The sequence below is a fragment of the Herpailurus yagouaroundi genome, unplaced genomic scaffold, assembly GCF_014898765.1.
Source record: "Herpailurus yagouaroundi ecotype Mexico unplaced genomic scaffold, PumYag 214, whole genome shotgun sequence".
Classification (NCBI taxonomy): domain Eukaryota; kingdom Metazoa; phylum Chordata; class Mammalia; order Carnivora; family Felidae; genus Herpailurus; species Herpailurus yagouaroundi.
The window spans coordinates 908,023-927,951 of record NW_024412445.1 but is presented as its reverse complement, the minus strand read 5'-3'; the positions used below and the strand labels follow the sequence as shown (position 1 = coordinate 927,951).

The window sequence follows — 19,929 nt, the reverse complement described above, 5'->3', positions numbered from 1 at the left end:
TTTTGTTGTTTCTTATTCTATGAACAAAATTCATACATGTTCAATACACAGAGTTTGCAAAACAGTATAAAAAAATGAAAAGTTAAACAAAGTTGTGTATCTTTCCACCAGCCAGTGGAAATATCTTGATGTTTTTCTTTCCACATGTACACATGTAACCTATGTTTAAAATTCTGAATGCTATTCTCTAACAGCCTATAATAACTAACCCTAACTATACCGTAACCCCCACTTTTCCTCCTGAAGCATTCAGGGTTGAGTTGTAGAATCCCCATTTCCTAAAACAGGGACATGCCCTCACTAGCCTGAGCAGTTCCATGTCCCAAATACATAACCTGACCCACGGTGTCCACACACACTATGCCTGATGACCCACCTTTCTGCCCCGGTCCAGCGTCCAATCCAGCACATCACCCCGTGCCAGTCTTGTCTCCCTTCATCTGGAAGGCTCCCCACCTCCTCGGTTTTCCGAGGCACTGGCATTTGTCTATGTTGGTGGCCTGTGGTCAATCTGCTGTTGCTGGACACATTCTTACACAGGGTTGGTCCAGCAACATGGACTTCATGTGCGAACTCTCCCAGCAGGGAGAACTGAGGCACAGGGCGAGCACTGTGGACATTTCTGAACAGCAGTAAACTGCTCTTCAAAAGTGTGAGCATGCGTGTCTGTGCCCCACGCTCCTGCCAGCACAAACAAGTGCCCTGTGCTTCCTCTCACTGCACACGGACTCTTTCTCTAAGACATCAGATGTTCTAACGCTTATACGGCACTGCCTCCTATGGCTCTGCCAAAAGTTATGCAAAGGCTTCTATCGTCAGGCATATGGCTTATTTCCCACTCTTGTACCAACAGGGTTTTGACACACACAGAAAAATATTTAGCTCCTGAAGGCTTCCTCAGGAGAGAATTTTAGAAGGTTGAACCTGAGACACGTTCTTAGCAAGACAAGGACCAGGACGGCAGCCACTTCTCCTGCTACAGATCTTACCGACCCCACGCACGCCATCAACTGTGGCATCAGAATCAGTGAAGAGATTAAAGAAAACCCTTGCTAAACTGAAGCTCTTACAGAAGACTGGGCATCATTTATCACACGTTGCTTTCACGTACTCTCCTTTATCACACTAGCTAAAGAGATAAGAAATAGAAACCGATGAGGATGTTAACTGATGACAGTTCTCATGGACATGTCTTCAACAGTCTCCTCGCCTGGGAAATGAGCACAGGGACTGGTGAGTTAGTGATCACAGCATGCGTGCCGTCTCTAGTGCCTCACAGGAAGGAAACTGCTCTGGAAGGTTAAGACCTCAGGCCCTCGGCTGCCCCCCACCCCAATGTCCGCCAGTTACCAGCTTCTGTGTCTTTAAGCACATACGGATGTGGGCACACACACGTGTGTGTGGAGACGGTGTGCTCTGTGGGTGTGCACGCACACAGACGTAGGGAGATAGGTGTTTACACACAATACCTTTCTGCACGTAACAGATCTTGTAGGTCATTTCAACAGTGTATGAAACAGTTGAAACAGTTTCACTGCGTGGTATTAATCACTTCAATAACTTAGGTCAGTGCTTATTTGTGGGCCAGGCACTATTCTGAGCATTTCATGTATATTAATTTTCATGCGTTAATTCACGTAAGCCATATGACACACATGTGGGTACACCATAAAGTATGTAACCAACTCCCCATTGATCTAAGGATGGAAATTTTCATGTCTGGTCTTGTTGCATTAGCGATGTCTTTAAAGACATCGTGAGGGCACCAGTGGGAAGACCCCACTGACTGGAACTGCTGGTGTGAGAGCCAGAGACCCTGAGGTCAGCCCTGGCTGGAGCCCTGTCTCCCTCAGCCCTGCGGCTGGTCCCCAGCTGGAACAGAGCTGGTTGCTGAAGTTCTTCCTGTCACTCCACCGAGACCTGATTTCTGGTTGTTAGCACCCATGGTGCCGACTCTGCTGTCACATTCTTGCTGTGTGAATCATTCGCTCACAGGAAGGGAGCCCTCATGCTTCCTGGGCCTTCTATCTTCTGGGCTACACGGGCCCAGCTTCCTGGGAGGGTAGTTTCCAGACACCGCCATCCTAGGACACTCTCCCCTGGATCCGGCCTCAGGTAGGTGCAACCAGGATGCTTAGCTTTCTGTCACAAGAAGTCTGACACACCCAAGGCCTACCTGTACCATTTTTGTGTAACGTGATTCTTAAATCGGAATGTTATTAAATGTTTCTATTGCAGAGAAGGAGGGTTTCACCCCAGTGATTTAAGAAACCAGGAAGAGAGGCTACATTAAATCCAAAGCAAATAGAAGGAAAGGAACAACAAAGAGCAGAAATCAATGAACTAGAAAAACAGGAAAATACAGAAAATGCAATGAAGCCAAAGCTGTCCCTTTGGAAACAACAACCAATCTACAGCCACAGCAATTGAAAACAAAAAGAGAAAAGACACGAATTATCAATATCAGGAATGAGATAAGGGATTCCAGGACAGATGCTAATAACAGAACATCACAAACTCTAAGGACACAAATTGTAATTGTACGACTTACATGAAAGAAATTACCATAGCTCACTCAAGAACAAACAGACCTGAAGAGTCTTATGTATACTAAAGAAACGGAATTTATACTTAAAAGAAATGTTCTCATAGGGACTTGCACTTCTGGAAGATGAAGGAGGTGAACCTTTCCCTATTCTTCCTACCAAGGACAACGGAAGCCCCAGGACATTATCTGTAGAGTAAACATAAAACTCTGAAGGTAGACAGAAGTCAGACTAGCCAGGGACCATAGGGCCTGAGGAGTGACTCAATGACAGGTCCCAGGACGTCTCCTCCTATACCCTGGGCTGGGTGCTGGAGCAGGTTGCTCGGCAACGCCAGCAGGGGGCGCCTGGGTGGCTCAGTTGGGTAAGTGTCAGCCTTGGTTTTGGCTCAGGTATGATCTGACTGTTCATGGGTTCGAGCCCCTCGCTGGGCTCTGTGTTGGCAGTGCAGAGTGTGCTTGGGATCCTCTCTCTCTTTCACTCTCTGCTCCTCCCTTGCTTGCACGGTCTCTTGTCTCTCAAGATAAATAAACTAACACCAGCAGGCACAGGCAGGAAAGCCAGAGGACCAAGACACTATTAGACAATCGTCACCCTGCTGCAGCCAGCCCACAGAAAACACCGTGGCCCTTCCCCACCCCCACCCAAGATGCCTAGGAGGTGAGCCTCACAGAAGATTTAAGTAAGATCGGAGTCTCACAACACAATGCTCAAAACATCCCAATGTCATTTGAAAACCAGTGGAATGTTACACCAACACCTGGGAAAACCTCATGGAGTGAGAGAAAGCAATCGGCAGTCAGCAGCACGATGACACACATTAGAATCACCTCACAAAGATATCACAAAAGATGTCAGGAAAACACTTTGATGAAATTACGAACATGCCTGGCACGCGTGAAAAAAATAAAAGCTCTCAGCAAAGACACAGGAGACATAAAGAGAACTAAGAGGAAGTTTAGAACTGAAAAGTAAAGGAAATTGGGGGAAAACGCTGAATGGAGGTCTGTATAGTGGAACAGGGCAGAGAGGAAAGAATCAGTGACCTTGGGATCACCCCAAATCTCAAGAAATAGAGACTGAAGGGCACCATGAACAAAGCCTCAGGAAATGTGGGGTCTAACAACGTGTCTGACGTTGGTGCCGCTGGAGACCCAGAAAGAGGGGGTGGGGCTTAATAAATGTCTGAAGTAAGAGACACTGTCTGCAGAAATAAATATAAAAGAGGGGGTGAGAGATCTGTCCTCTGGAAACTGAGGACATTCTGATGAAAGAAACTGATTACGACACAAATAGATATACCATGCTCATGGATTGGCAAAATAAATATTAAAAATGCCCAAACTGCCTAAAGCCACCTACAAATTTAATTCAATCCCTATAGAAATACCAGTGGCATTTTTCACAGAAATAGAGCAACCAATCCTAAAATTTATATGGAACTACCAGACCACGAAGAGCCAAAACAGTATTGAGAAGGAAGAACCAAGCTAGAGGTGCCACATTTCCTGATTTCAAATGATACTACGAAGTGTAATGATCAAAACAGTGGTCCTGTCATAAAAACAGACACATAGACCAATGGCAGAATGGAGAGCCCAGAAATAAACCCACACCTCTATGGTCAATTAAGTTATGACAAAGGAGCCAAAAATATACAATGAGGAAAGGACAGTCTTTTCAACAAACGGCATTGGGAAAACTGGACGGCTACATGCAAAAGAATGAAACCAGACCACATTCTTCCATCACACACAAAATAAACTCAAAACAAAGACTTGAATGTAAGGCCTGAAAACCATAAAACTCCTGGAAGAAAACACAGGCTGCAAGCTCTTGGATGTTAGTCTTAGTGACTTTTTGGAAATGACACCAAAAGCAAAGAAAACAAAAGCAAAACTCAAAGTGGGGCTCTATCAAACTAAAAGTTTCTGCACAGCGAAGGAAACCATTACCACAATGAGAAGGCAGCCATGGAATGGGAGAAAATATTTGCAAACTGTATATCAAATTGTATATATGGGATTCATACTCCAAATACATAAGAACTGATACAACTCAGCAAAAAACAATCCAATTAAAAAACAGGCAGAGGATCTAAACAGATATTTCCCCAAAGAAGACATCCAGATGCCAACAGACACATGAAAACATGCTCCATATCACTCATCATCAGGGAAATACAAATCAAAACCACAATGAGATACCACCTCACACCTGTCTGAATGGCGAAAATCAACAACTCAGGAAGCAACAGGTGTTGGCGAGGATGCAGAGAAAGGGGAGCCCTCGTTCACTGCTGGTGGGAACGCAGACTGGTGCAGTCACTCCGGAAAACAATACAGAGGTTCCTCAGAAAGTTAACAATGGAACTACCTTATGACCCAGTAATTCCACTTCTGGGTATTTATCTGAAGAAAACAAAATCACTAATTCAAAAAGATACATGCACCCCTATGTTTACTGCAGATTTATTTACAATAGCCAAGACACGTAAACAATCCAGGTAGCCATCAACGGATGAATGGATAAAGAAGATGTAATATATATACAATGGAAAATTATTAGGAAATCAAAGAAGGAGGGGCACCTGGGTGGCTCTGTCGGTTAAGCGTCCCGCTTTGGCTCAGGTCATGATCTCGAGGTTCATGAATTTGAGCTCTGCATCAGGCTCTGTGCTGTCAGCACAGAGCCTGCTTCCTATCCTCTGATCCTCTGCCCATCCTCGTCTCTCTGCCCTTCCCCTCCTTCTCTCAAAAATAAATAAACATAAAAAAAAAACCCAAAAACAAATCAAAGAAAGAAATCTTGTCATCTGTGACAACACGCATGGACCTTGAGGGCATTTCGCTAAGTGAAATAAGTTGAAGACAAATACTGTATGAACTCCTTTGTATGCGGAATTTAAAACCAAACCCAAACTCATAGAGAACGTTTTGGTGGTTGCCAGAGGTGGGAGTGGGGAGGAGCATGGGTAAAAGGAGTGAAGGTGGTTTGGAAAAAAAGATACGTTTGAAAATTCCCCAAATTTGTCAAAAGATACAAATCTACAGATTCAAGCAGCTGAATGATGCCAAGTCACGTGGGTGGGGGAAAGACGGTCTTCTTCACAGGTGGTGAGGTGTAAGGCAAGCCCCCGCTCCTTGCCTCACACCCAAAAGTTAACTCCAGGGGGTCACAGACATAAGAGCTTAGAGGGAAACAAAGGAGGAAAAGTACAAAACGTTTGTTTGGGCTTCAAAAAACAACTCAAGAAAGTGAAAAAGCCATAAAGTAAGAGGAAACATTTGCAAATCATTTATCTGATAAAGGGCTTGTATCCACAATATATGAAGAATTCTCACAACTCATAACAAAGAATCCAATTTACAAATGGGCAGAAAATCTTTGTGGATATTTCTCCAAAGATCTACCAATGGCCAATAAACACATGTGAAAATGCTCAACATCGTCAGTCATTAGGGAAATGCAAAAACCAGTTCACACCCTCTTTGATGGCTGAGACAGAAGGGAGACAGTAAGAAGTGTGAGAGAAGACCTGGGAAAGTGGGAGCCCTCAGACACTGCGGACATGGGGGGAATGGCGGCCACCTGGGAAAACAGTCTGTGGGGTCCTCCAGAGGGTACTCAGAGCTACCATGTGACCCCACAACCCCGCTCCTGGTACGTGCCACACAGAAGCCTGCACCCGGAGCAGCATTATGTGTATCAGCCAGGAAGTACGAACGGTCCAAATGTCCATCAACAGACACGTGGGTGGACAGCACTTGACAAAGCCACAGGATAGCCATCCATGGCAATCACAAGGATGAAGTCCTGACTATGATGTGGCTAATGGCTATGTAGGCCTGGGGAGCACGGGGGGCAAGCATGTGACAGCTGAGAGACACAGAGTTTCTTCAGACGACGTGATGCTCTACAAGAGTGAGGACACCAGAAGCCGCTGTCCGTTGTGGGGATCCCAGCTCAGTAAAGCTGCTGAGAGAGAGAAAACGTGGAGCAAAGCCCCAACAGGGTGGACGGGAAGAAATCAGGTGCCATGCAATCGAGCCCTGAACGCAAAGACAAGGGAAAGGCCTTCCCATGGCCAACACTCTGGGCCACCAAGCCTCCTGCCGGCAAATTCCACTCAGTGTTTACAGAGGAAGTTAACACCCACTCTACACAGGCTTTTCCAGAAAACAGAAGACAAGGGAGAAGTTCCCAGCTTACTTTATGAGGCCAGTGCTACCCTGGACAGCCAGACCAGGCTGACACGGCCAGAACAACACAGAACCACGTGGTGTGTGAGCGGACACAAGAGTCCCACGCTCAGAGTCGATTCACTGTCTGCAAACCAGTTGACCATCTTCAGAGACGCAGAAAAGCATCTGCTAAGAAACACCAGCCCCTTGTGATAAATACTGCCTACAAACTGGGAACCGCCTGCAAAGGCATGGACAGAAAACCAACTGCAAGCACCACACTTAGCGGCCAAGACTGAGCGCTTTTGTCCTAAATGGGGAACAAGGAAGGGACGTCTTCCCTTCCCCCTCCATGCTCTGCTTACATCCTGGCCGCACAACAGGAAAGAGAAACACGAGGTGTTTATGTATGTAGGTTGGACATGAAGAAACAAAACTGTCACCAAGACAGGACTGTTAATACAGAAATTCCAAACTATCACAAAAAAATTAGTAAAAGCGAGTTTAATAAAGTTGTGGGATAAAAAACGCAAAACTGAACTCTATTTCTATATCCTAGTAACACCTGGATAGTAAAGTGTTTAAAAAGTACCTTTTATGATAGCCCCCAAACAGTGAAATATTTAGGTGTCTCACAAAACACGTGCAGGATCTATACTTGGAGGATTACAAAATACCTAGACAGAAATTAAAAAGAATCAAAATAACGGAGAGATTTACGTATTCTCAGATCAGAAGGCTCAATGTTGTTGCAGCTGTGGCCCCTCCCTAGCGGACATACCTGCCAGCGCACTTCTAATCACAATACCAGAGCTTTGTGGAAACTGACAAGCTGCTTCTACAGTTTGGATGAAAAGGCTACCAACTTAGAAAAGCCAGAACAATGTGAAGAAGGAAGGAAGCCGGAGGACTCCCACGGCGGCCTCCAGACACACAGCAGAGCTACGTCATCAACGCGGTGTCAGCAGAAGGGACACATGCACATCAGTAGAAAAGAACAGAGGCAGAACACACCTGCAGTCACGTGGTCAATTCATTTGACAGTCCTTTCCACAGACTGTACCGGAACAAGTGGATATCTACACCCACCTCGAAACTCCAAATACATCACAGACTACACCCTATAGAAAAGATGAAATTGTAAAACTTCCAGATGGGGGAAAATCTTCGTGACCTCGGCAAGGCAAAGTTTCTTTAGATCTGACATCAAAAACATGATCCAGGGGCGCCTGGGTGGCTCAGTCGGTTGAGCGTCTGACTTTGGCTCAGGTCATGCTTTCACAGTTCATGGATTTGAGCCCAGCGTCAGCTCTGTGCTTTTGGTGCAGGGTCCTTGGTCCCCCCTCCCCTTCCCCTGCTTGCACCCTCTCTCTCAAAAATAAACAAACATTAAAAAAAAAAAAAAAAAAGAAAAAAGACAATGCATTGTCCACATTCTTATAAAAAGACATGTATTTTTATAATCAGAAAAGAGCAACTATGCTAAAAAACTGACACACGCCACCCTAGGTAAGACTAGTATGAGCACAAGGGCCCTTGGGAGGGTCTGACCACAAACCCGATGCTGTGGCCTCAGTGGTCTCTGCCACCAAGATGCAGAGGCTGCCTGGAGCCCGGGTTACCTGGTTGTTGACGACCACGTGGACGGTGCCGTGAGTTGTGTAGGACGGCAGGTCGCTCAGATGGAAGGTCTCATACACGATGCCCTGGCCGGCGAAGGCAGCATCTCCATGCAGAAGGATGGACATGACCTATACACATGCAGAGAACACCCCAAATCTGACAGAGCCCCGACCAGCACATCCACAAGGCACCCCAGAGACAGTCACTTGTCTGCTTTCCCAAAAATAATGTTTTAAAAAAAATTTTTTTTTAAACGTTTATTTATTTTCGAGAGACAGAGACAGAGCGTGAGCACGGGAGGGGCAGAAAGAGAGAAGGAGACACAGAATCCAAAGCAGGCACCAGGCTCTGAGCTGTCAGCACAGAGCCCGACGTGGGGCTGGAACTCACGAACCGAACCGTGAGATCATGACCTTAGCCAGTCAGTGGCTCAAATGACTGAGCCACCCAGGCACTCCTCAAAATAATGTGTTTTGAGACCATTTCAGACTTAGAAGTGGCAGAACACAAGACCCCCTAGACTCCTGCCAGTGTGTCTGCCCTGCATCTGCATACCTGTCACAGAGCCCACGGACCCCATGCTGAGCACAGCAGGTGGGACCCTCCACCAGGGCAGCAATGCAGGCCGGGCCTTCACCGGGAGCAGCCCATTGCCCCTCCTGTGTCCACAGCCCAGACAGGCCTGGGGTTCTGGGGTGCTTCATGAACAGGCTCAGGAATGGCGCCCTCTGTGCCAGGACACCTCAGCTGTGTCCCCCATTCACCCAGCCGTGTCCCCCGTTCATCCAACTGTGTCCCCCATTCACTCAGCATTTCCCCTGTGTCATGAGAACGGCCTCTGTGAGGACCTCAGTACCCTGCTCCTCATCAAACTCTGCCCGGCTGTGGTTGCTCCAGCGTGTGTTTGCTGGGGTTCCAGAAGAGCCTTCCCTTCTCACCCTTTACGTGTGCTACTGCAGGTTCAGGAAGCCCTAGTCCGTCTGGGAAGCACCACGGGCTCACAGAGCCCTAGTCTGTCCAGGAGACTGTAAACGATTAGCGTGATAGTGACTCTGTGGCACCCACCATCCCAGATTTGGCATGGGAGCCCCATGCTGTCTGGATGGGCTCTGTGGCTCCCACGCCTCCTGCTCTCTGGCCGGGCGAGGTTCAGCCTCACGCTGCGTGGCCCCCGCACAGCCTGGAACCACATTTCTCTGGGAGCCCGCGTCCTTGAGCAAAGCATGGGATCCAAGATTAGTATTTGCACACAAGGGTGTCTCCTGGTGTCCATGTCTCTTGCAGGATGGCAACACTGCCCCGCGTCCTCCTCCCTGCATGTCTGTGAGCACCTCTTGCACCATGAGACACTGTTCCTGCCGCCTCGACATATCCCCAGCACCCCTGCTCCTGACAACCTCCCGTGTGTCTGTCCTCAGTGGCAGGAAGGGAAGGTCTGCGACGTCCTTCTTGGGGACGAAATCTAGATCTATTAAACAGAACCCTGCGTGTCCTGCCTCCGGATGCTCACGAGGACAGGGGAATGGCGGACATGGTGCTAGGTTTGTGCAGGGGCCTGCTTGGTGCAGCTGGGGGGAAGGTCATGGGAGCCCTCCTCCCGTCGTGCTGTCTTTCCTGAACTGGTAAAGCCACACGGCTGTCCCAGAGGCTCCTTCGGCGTGGTGCTGCTTGCTGACGCCACAGGTGCCCAGCGTTCCTGGTGTCTGACAGCCCCCGGTGTCCCACACGGACCCTGACAGGAGCGGGTCTCAGAGCAGCCACCCCTCTACACCAGGGGCCGCTTTCCCACAAACACCCAAAGGGCCAATAGGGCCATACTCTGCCTTGGTCACGCCTACAGAGGTTACATGACTGTTCTTAAACGCCGAGTGATGTGGTGTAACAGACCCCAGCCCGGCATCCTCAGTGGAACAGGAACTGCAGACGGTGGGGTCTAGGTTCACGGCTGAGGCGGGTGCGGGCTCACGCCTGGGCAGCAGCGCTCCCCAAGACTGGAGCCTCTCCTGGCCGCACATTGCACGGCAGGACTTATCAGTGCTGTCGCCTGGAGCACGTTAGCTGTGCCTGACAGCTTTTGCCAGTTTCCTCCCTCTCTAGGATGCTCCCAGCACTCCCACTGAGTGCTACTTTGGGGACAAACGAGGACACCACATGGAGCTTCCTGCCATCTTGCTCCCTGCTCGGCTCCCAACGCCCCAGCGAGTGTCCTAGTCCAGGACAGTGGAAATGCTGGAGGCAATGGTCATGCTGGCCTCCTCCCCATCCCTCCCCGGCCACCCTGTTCTTGCTGGTCCCAGGGGCTGCATGGGGTCCCTTTCCACCTGGAGTGTGTACGGCACCGCCCAGGCCCCTAAGCCCCTTGGTGTGGCCTTCACATCCTGCCCCTTGTCTGCAGGGCATCCGTCAGCGCAGGAACCACTTTCTGTTGCCAATGCCTGGCCCAGACCCATCGCTGCTAACAATGTCCCTTGTCACCCTCTGCGTGTGGTACTAGTGAACCTATGGGATTTTGAATCACGAAACCCGGTAAACGAATGCTCGGCTCCACCTGTAATGAGCTTGACTCGTGTAAAGGTTGCCCTGGGCCAGCGGCCCCCTCTGCCCTCAGTGCCCTCGACAGGCCTCTACCTTAGCCCGTCTTCATCTCCAGAGAAGGTCCTTTTTTGGAAGACCAGCTTCACCACAGATGTGATGGCAGCAGTGGCCCCTCCAGCCCAGCCCTGTGCTCACCACCTGGGAGGGAGCACTCTGAAGGCAGGCCTGGGTCACCATATACAGGTCCCTTGAGGTCCACTCAGAATACTTTGTTAAATGCCAGAAACTCGAGGTCTGAGATACGACTGGGCCTGTGAGCCCGTCCTGGCCGGCCCCCCACGGCCTTACCTTCTTGCCCTCTGTGTCCCCGCAGTAAAACTGCTCGGCCTTGGTCTTGCCCATCACCACGGGGTCTGCGGCCTCGAGGTGGGAGGGGTTGGCCACCAGTGACAGGGTGATGTTCCTGTCGGTCACGCGGTTGATGCGCCGGTGGTACATGCCCAGATGGTACTTCACGTCCCCGGAACCCTGACACACAAACAGCAGTCTTGGCTCTTGGAGGGAGGGGCTCAGGCTGCTGTGCTACATCCAGTCCTAGGACTCCCAACCTGCAAAGGTTCTTCCCAGGACGGCTCCCGCCCACGGCACCGGGAGGAGGTCCCCTGCCAAGGGGCACATCCTGGACCCCCAGCAGGAGGCCTGGGGGTTGTTGCTGGGCCTCTGACCTGTGGCCGTCCCTCTTTTCTCAGAGAGGACGGCCCCGGGCACGTCTTCTGTTGAGTGGGGTGGAGTGGGGTGGAGCCCCCACCCCTGGAGGCCGTCCTGAGAAACACACGGAGAGGGGATCCCATGTGGGCTGAGCTGCGCCAGACGTTTCTGGGAGAAAGTGGGGGCCTCACCTCATCGGCAGCCTCCAGCTTTGAATCGAACTGGCAGAAGATCTGCTCCAGCTCCTTCCTGATGACATTGGCAAGCACGTTCAGCCGCCCCCTGGGACACAGAGACTGGTGAGCAGGGATCAGCTGCTCTGGGCACCTCAGGCCACGGTGTGGCAGGAGGCAGGAAGGTGGAAAACAGGCCGCTGCCCATGGGGAACGCTCCACTAGCCCCTTCGGCTGCGGCCCCACATGGTCGGGGATGGGGGAGGCTCATGGGGACGGTCACCGGGGCGGGCACCTGTGGGGCATCCCCATGATCACGTAGTCCACTCCATTCTCACTGGACTTGTCGATGATGGTCTTGAGCGCAGGAATCAGCACCTCGCACCCCTCCAGACCAAAGCGCTTCTCGGACGACCACTTTCGCTGCAGGAAATCCTCAAACCTGGACAGGGACCGAGTCACCCCGAAGAGCCAGGTCACCTGGGCCAGTGCGGCTCGCAGGGCCTGCAGCCCCGCCTCCTGCAGCGACCCCCTGCCCTGAGCGCAGCCCCCACCTGGTAGACCGCACGAGCCTGGCCAGCAAGGTCCGCTTCTCCTCGTTGGTGAACTGCATGATCCCCGGTGTCTCAAACTTCTGCCGGATCCACTGGCACTGCTCCAGGTCATTGATGAACATGAACTCCACCCCGATGTGCTGACAGTATGCCATCTGCTTCACACACACAGAACCCATCAAGGCTGCTTGCCCATGGCCGTTGGCCGCCCACCCAGCCAGGAGGCCAGAACAGATGCAGCAGAGCCGGCTGTGACCCAGGGCAGAGACCAGGGTGGCGCCAGGCCTGGGTCCACGGCCCCCTCTTGCTGCCAGTGTGGCCGCGAGGTGCTTCCTTGGGGTCACGCTGTGCCCACTAAGCAGGGAGGGGCAGCGAGAACCATGGGGCCACAGTGCTTCCCTTTGTGGCAGGAGGACGGAGGCACCTGCCAGGGGACCAGACGATCTGGGAAGATAGCCTCCCTGAGCCCAAGGTCAGACTGTGCCTGGTGCCAAAAGAAAGAAGGGACCACACTGTTGGTAGGTGATGGAGCTCAATGGCCACCTAAGATTTGCAGGTGCTTAGGTTTTAAATTCAACTTTTAATGACTGCCTCCTCCTGGGAAGGCCGGGTCCTATAGCAGCGTGCTTGCACACATTGCAAAGCAAAGGGCCCTGAACAGAGCGAATGCATCCCATCCACGGTGCAGACATTGCCACTGGGAGGGAGGCCGTGTGTCCTGTGGGAAGCATGGGCTCCCTGGACAGGAAATGGTGGGGGGGGACACAGGAAGGCCAGGAGGGCCCAGCCTCAGGGTGGGGGGCCTGGGCCCAGGCCCGTCTGTATCCTCCACCAGTTCAGGGTGAGAGCAAACCCCCAATCAACACATGAGCTAAAGAAGAAAGCACCTGGTGTGGCAACAGGGCGATTTTATGAACCCCAAAACGTCTCCAACAGCCACACCGTCCAAGCACTCAGTACCAAGTTCTGTCTGTGCCCCATCGGTTTTTACAACAGATACGGAGCCTACTGGCACAGGGAAGGGCGGGGACATGCCCCAGGCCCTTTGATCCTGTCATCTGGAAGAGTGGGCGTCTCTGCACACTGCTCCAGGATTGTGAAACAAAGGAAGGTTTGCCCTGAACTCAAAATAACAGCCAAGCACTACACACGCCATCATGCTAGCCAGGAGGAGGACGACCTTGTCTGGGGATGAAGAGGAAGCAAGCTGGGGAGGGCCTTGGTGCTTCGGATCGGTTCATCAGCCAGGTCAATGAGGGTGTCTCAGTGATAACAGAGGGTGCAAGAAGTCCGGGGCTGGGGCTGCTGGGCCGCCCTCCCTGACTGCACGGTTAGCACTAGCTTCACGGTGCCCAGGCTGACCCACAGAACATGTAACACAGCCCAGAGTGCCTCTGAACATGAACCCTCCTCCCTCAGCTTCAAAAAGGTCTTCCTGGGGTCTCAATACAATCTTCAAGGCCCAGAGAGAGGGGGAGTGAGATGGAGGGGAGGTCAGGAGTTAAGAATGGGGGAAGGGGAGAACAGGAAGGGAAAGGGGAAGGAAAAAGGGAAAGGGGAAGAGGGAGAGATGAAGAGGAAAGCAGAAGAAGGGGGGAAAGGGGACAGGGAGAGGGAAGAGGGAGGGGAAGGAGGAGGGGAGGGAGGGGAAGGAGGAGGGGAGGGAGAGAGGGGGAACTGGAGGGAGAAGGGGGAAAGATGGAGGGGAAAGCAGAAGAAGGGGGGAAGGGGAGAGAGAGAGGAAGAGGGAGGGGAAGAGGGAGAGGAAGGAGAGGCAGGGAGAAGGAGAAAGGAGGGGGAGGGAGGGGGAAGAGGGAGCGATGGAGGGGAAAGCAGAGGAGGGAAGGGGAAGGGAGAAGGGGAGGGGCAGGGAGAGGAAGAGGGAGGGAGAGGAAGGAAGAAGGGGCTAGAGGGAACAGGAGGGGGACAAAGAGAGAAGAGGAAGGGAGACAGAGGGTGAGGGCAGGGGAGAGAAGGACGAGGGGGAGGAAGGGGGCAGGGAGAGAGGAGAAGGGATGGAGAAGGAAGAAGGGGGCAGGGGAGGGGAGGGGGAAGGAGGAGGCAGGGAAGCTCTGGGCACAGGTGGGAAGAGGGCAATGACAGGTGCCCCTGACACCTGCTCACACCTGTGGGGCATAATTTCCCTGAGGGAACACTTAGAAGATCAAAGGAAAGATCAGGCAGAAACTAGAAAGGAGTGAGGTCAGTGTGGATTGAGCTACTAACTGGGACACATGGTTACTGGGACCTGGACGCAGTTTTGTTTTTCCCGTTCCTGGCTCCATCCCCAGGAGAAACAGCAGTGAGTTTCAGGGGTGGTTCTCAGCCTCTCTCCCTAGAAACAGGTGCCAAGCGGCCCTGGCTGCAAGCAGATCGTATCGCCCTGGGGCCCTGGGCCTGGCCTGTGGTTCTGGCAGCGCACGTGCGCCAGCAACCTAGTGTGGACAGGCGTGCGTGAACGTACGCACCACTGGCAGGCAGGCAGGTCTGCCCAAATGCCTGGCCACCATGAGCACGGCACTGGGGTGGGGATGTGGGCACCCTGGGGTTGGGACACGCTATGGTCAAGGTCCCACACCTTAAGAGTGGGCTCCTGGGCTGAAAGAGAGCCGTGGGGCTCTGCTCCCTCCCAACGCCGGGGTCAGGGCCACCGGAGACTCCAGTCTGAGGAGGTCAAGCACAGGGCTCTGAACATCTCCACTGTGCTCTGGCAGGGGAGGAGGGCTGAGCTCCCCACTGGAGACCATCTCTGTGAAGGGAAGGAGGGGCAGATGCACAGCATGAGCTCCTGTGCCGACTGGTCCAGTCCCTGCCTTCCGGAGAAACTGTCAGCTCTGAGATGGCTGAGGTGCCTGCAGGCAGGGGTGCAGCGTGCACAGGCTCATCTGGATGAGGACAGGTCTACAAGGGGTGCTGTTTCTGGGGTCTAGACCAGGAGAGCGCCTGGGTCAGGAATGTCCCAGAGAAACACAACATGAGCACACATGGAATTAAAATTTTTCTAATAGCGCTGAATGAGTCCTCAGACCATGTAGTGAAGTATCAACAGGTCAGGTCTTTAATACTAAAAGGTTACTCAGATCCTCTGTACACTTCCAGTGCTCAACCACCACAGGTGGCTGCTGGCCGCGTGTGCACAGAGTGGGTCTATACACTGCAGTCAAGGTGCACACGGAGGAAGAGGAGGGACCAAAAGTCCATTGCCTTGGCCAATCCTGCCCAACCCTCCCTGATGTCCACCTTCCCTCACGCTTCCCCATGCTCACCTGTCCCCCATGCCCACCCCTCCCTGATGCCTGCCTCGCCCCAATGTCCACCCCTTCCTGCCATGCCCATCCCTCCCCCATGCCCACCCTCCCTGAGGTCTACCTTCCCCCACCTCCCCCCTTCCCTGTGCTCACCTGTCCCCCATGCCCACCCCTCCCTGATGCCCGCCCTGCCCCAATGTCCACCCCTCCCTGCCATGCTCACCCCTCCCCCATGCCCACCCTCCCTGATGTCTACCCTCCCCCCCTCCCTCCCACACTCACCTGTCCCCCATGCCCACCCCTCCCTGATGCCCACCCCTCCCCATGTCCACACCCTCATCCTGGCACCAGGTCACCAAGTTTCTACATTTTACCCCACAGCCTAGAAGTGACGAAGACCAAACTGAGGTGCTGATGCCATAGGCCACTTGTCACAAGTTAGACAATGTCACCAATAGACAGACCTTTCTAGGTCACCGTAGCCACATGTGGTACTACTGAAAGGAGCATTTTGATCAGACCCCACCGGCTGGAGTTGGGTCCCCATCGTCACACCTGAGTCACAGGGCTGGGGCTCTGGCTCAGTGGATGGAGGTGTCAGTGGTGGTTCTAGGGCCCAGCCTGGAGACCCGCTGCCCGATGTCCTTCAGCTGGGGATTCCAGGAACACCAGGTGCCACCCGTGATTCAGAGCGTGCGTGCCAGGCAGCACCCCAGAAGGTTGCACAAACCCGTAGGGAGCCCACTGCAGGGTAGTTTTTTTCTCAGTCTGTCTGAATAGGCAGTGTCTGCATATGGAGCCTCCCCCCACCCTGTGTAGACCGTGGGGCTGGACACCAGCAGCCAACAGCAGAGCCCTGTGTAGCCCCAGTGCGCCCAGCAGGCTGTGAGGCCCAGCCCCAGAAAGGAGAAGGAAAAAAAAGAAAACCACAGAAGGACCCTGTCTGGGGTGGGGACCTGCCGGGTGGCCTGGGGCTCGTTCCCAACGGGGCCCAGAAGGTGGAACTCGTGCTCTGGGGGACCTCACACTCCCGAAGCAAGCCACTGAGCTTGGGACGCACAGAAATGCTTTTTCTCTTCTATGGTTGATTGTAAAAATAAAAAGCGTGAATCTTTATCTACAAAATAGCAAAAATGCTCCCCATTACCTTACATTAAAAAACAAACAAACAGAAAACAAGATGAACAACTGCCTCATCTGGAGGCCCTCCCCCACCCCCTGCCTGCCCCCACCCTATCTGGAAGCCCCTGTCTGTTCAGGTTTGCAGCAGGTGCACTGGGTTTCTGTGGACGCACCCTGTGCCCCCTCACCTCCAGCCGCCGGATGATCTCCCGCAGAGGAAGTGCTGACTCCTGTCCCCCGATGAACGTGGTCGTGGGCAGGTGGAAGACCTTGTCCAAGTCAGACTCATCCAGCCCGTAGAATCCTGCATGGTGAGGAGAGAGGGGCACAGCCACACGGGGGCCATAGTTTATGGAAAGGGGAAGGGACTCCCCAGGAGAGAGAAAAGAGAAGAGCAAAGTCATAAAAACCTCTGATATATATGAAAATAAGTAATGTCTTATAGCTAGGAACACAAACTTTAGCAACAAACAGCTGTAAACATTACTGGTGTGGTAGTTAAACAGGAAAAACGTCCATATTATGTGTGTACTAGTCCAGTGAACCAGTTTTTCATAATTTAGGAAGCACTGTACTTCAAGGTCCCAAGGACATAAATTTTGACTTAGAAAGGCACTGGGTAAGTTAATCAGAAAGCAAAAGAGAAGCAGTTAAGGGAGGAATTCAGGTAGACACTGAAGAACTGGTGTAGAATAGGGCTAGGACCTTGTGTGCGGAGGTGGCGGGCGGGGCTGGGGGGGCTGGGGGACCGGGGGACTGGGGCGTGAGGGCATGGGCCATGGCCGCCCTGGATGAAGGCGTCCCTCCCTTCTAGGAACCGCACATCTGCACCCATCCTGCAAGTGGAAGTGCACAGGTGCCCCCAGTACCACACCAGCAAGGACCTGCTGACTAACCACTAGTATTTTCTACGTTGCTAACCACACAAGGCGCCTCTGTATCTGAAAGTGTATTTCAAACTGACAAAAATGTGAAGGGAGGGCTCTTTCTCAGGCATGACGTGCTTGTTTCGTGTCAAGGTAAGTGTCACGGGAGGAGACCTGGCAGACTGTCAGGTGACACAGCAGGCAGGGTCACTTCACACCAGCATCCCAGATGCCAGGACGGACAGGGAAGCTCTACGCTAGCGCGCCGCGGTCTCTGTCACCTGGCTGTGCAAGGTCAGACTGTGTCCTGGTTTCTGCCTACCCGAGTGGCAACAAGATGCGACGGCCCAGTGTAGGACTCAGGCAGTTGCCGGCAAATACAGTTGTGTGTCTGAACTGCTGGGAGGTTTGTAAAATTATATATTTCCAGGCCCCATCCCCAGAGCTGACTCACTGGCGGCACATGGGCCAGGAGTCCCCCGGTGTTCCCATTCAAGCTGCCATGGGAACCACAGCCTTTATGTCTTTAGCAATTCTGCACACGTTTTGTAAGTCTTCAAAGCAAATTCTATTTTTCAAACACTTTTTGCTGGCTTTTTTCACGTGGGGGTAGCAATGGCAGCAGTGGTGTGGGTGACCCCATGCGTCCGTGTCCTGCCGCTATTCTACCAAGAATGAGGACAGGCCATCGCATAGGTCCAGGGAGGCTCTGGGCGTTCACAGTCCAGCGCGCGGCAGTCACGGGGGGCAGCCAAAGTCATTTGGGCGCAGGGAGAGGGGCATTCTCCCTAGCTGATGAAAACACCAGGCGTGGCTACTCTCGGGAACATTCTGACCCGGAGACCCTCAGCCTGCCATGACCTTTCAGCATAAAGTGCCCCTGGCCTCAGCACGGCTCTTTGCCTCCATCACCTTATCTGAACACTCTGGGGCTGTCCCAGTGAGCCTCTGCACGGCCAGCCCTGCTTTACGTGAGAAACGGAACCTCAGACACCTGTTTCCAGGAAGGTGGAGCAGACATCTTCGTATCTCTTCCCCACTAACCGCAACTAGAACCCAGACATCCTACATAAAATGTAAGACAATGTCAAAGGGTGGAGAAGAAGGCTGACCAGCCAGTGAGGTCCCCGGATTTGCTTCTGGGCTCCCATACCCCAGATGTGGGGCAAAGAACCAGAGATCTGTGAACTCCTGCAAATGCAGACAAAAAAAAGCCCCAATCAGAGCCACTCTAAAGGGTCGGGAGAGGGGCAGCCGAGCAGGACAGAGAGCTTTGACAATGACGGCTCTATTCTACCCAAGCACACAGACCACACCCTTGCCAGGCTGCCATGCATGCCAATCTCTGGCCCCGTCCCAAGGCTTCAGGCCCAGGATGGAGCTCAGGCTTCACTCCCTCCGGGAGGTTGTGCACAAGCCCACTTCCCCATCCTAGTGTCAGCGGGGTCTGTGGGGACCGGGATGCGCACCCCAAGCTGGCATTGAGGAGGCGGCCCCTCCCTGCCGCAGCAGTGTGCAGACGGGCCCTGCTGTCACAGAGCTCCGAGTGAGACTCCAAGTCTGGTAACACCCGCACGTCCTGGTCTCAATAAAAGAATCCGTCACAACAAGAACACTGCAGACTGAATGAAGAAAGACAAGCAACAGACACCAGCAGCCGGTGGCACGGACGCTGGGGATTACCTGGCGGGGGCTCCCTAGGAGCCGTCCTCAGACGACTTTGGTGAGCAATGAGAATGTGACAGAGACAGTGGGGAACCAAGTCTCTGCAAACACTGGGGACGCCAAGAAGGACCAGATGGGAAATTCTGAAACTGCAAAATGCAATAGCCCTGAGTTAAAGCTGGCAGATAGGCTCAGGGGCAGAATTAGGGTCACAGGACTGGGGACCCTGAAAACAGAATAGTAGAAATGAAGTAATGTGAAAGAGAGAGAGAAAGCAGACTGGGGAATGAACGAAGAAAGCCTCGGAGACACGTGACATAAAACAAGAGACTGTGTTGTGCCCATGAATCCCAGAAGGGGAGGAGGGAGAGGGAAGCTGAAAAAAGGGACTTGGAAAATAATGGCTGAAATGCCCCAAACATGGCCACAGACTTCAACCCACAGATTCAAGACGTGGTACGAACTCACACAAGAAACCCAAGTACGACCACGCCAAAACACGGCATAAACTTCTCAAAATTAAAGATGAAGAAAGAGTCTCAAAAGTAGCAGTTGTCCAGGACACCTCACCTGGAGGGAAAAACCACTTGCATGACTGAGGGTTTTGCATCAGGAACAAGGGGGCAGAGTGGGGTCCGCACACTTTTCCAGAGCATGAGGAAAGAGCTGTCTCCCTAGAACCCCATGTGCCGGGTTTAACACGCT

General features: G+C 52.6%; 1 protein-coding gene across 4 annotated transcripts in view; it reads right to left on the bottom strand.

Moving 5' to 3' along the window:
* OGDH (oxoglutarate dehydrogenase) overlaps positions 1–19,929 on the bottom strand; it is a 65,068-nt gene that overhangs the window by 7,700 nt on the left and 37,439 nt on the right. For all 4 annotated transcript variants that reach the window (XM_040454972.1, XM_040454974.1, XM_040454971.1 and 1 more), the window contains 6 exons: positions 16,882–16,997; positions 12,324–12,478; positions 12,065–12,211; positions 11,788–11,878; positions 11,237–11,416; positions 8,353–8,481 (listed from right to left, as the gene is read on the bottom strand). In XM_040454972.1, coding sequence (XP_040310906.1) covers positions 8,353–8,481; positions 11,237–11,416; positions 11,788–11,878; positions 12,065–12,211; positions 12,324–12,478; positions 16,882–16,997 — 818 coding nt within the window. The remainder of the gene's footprint in view (positions 1–8,352; positions 8,482–11,236; positions 11,417–11,787; positions 11,879–12,064; positions 12,212–12,323; positions 12,479–16,881; positions 16,998–19,929) is intronic.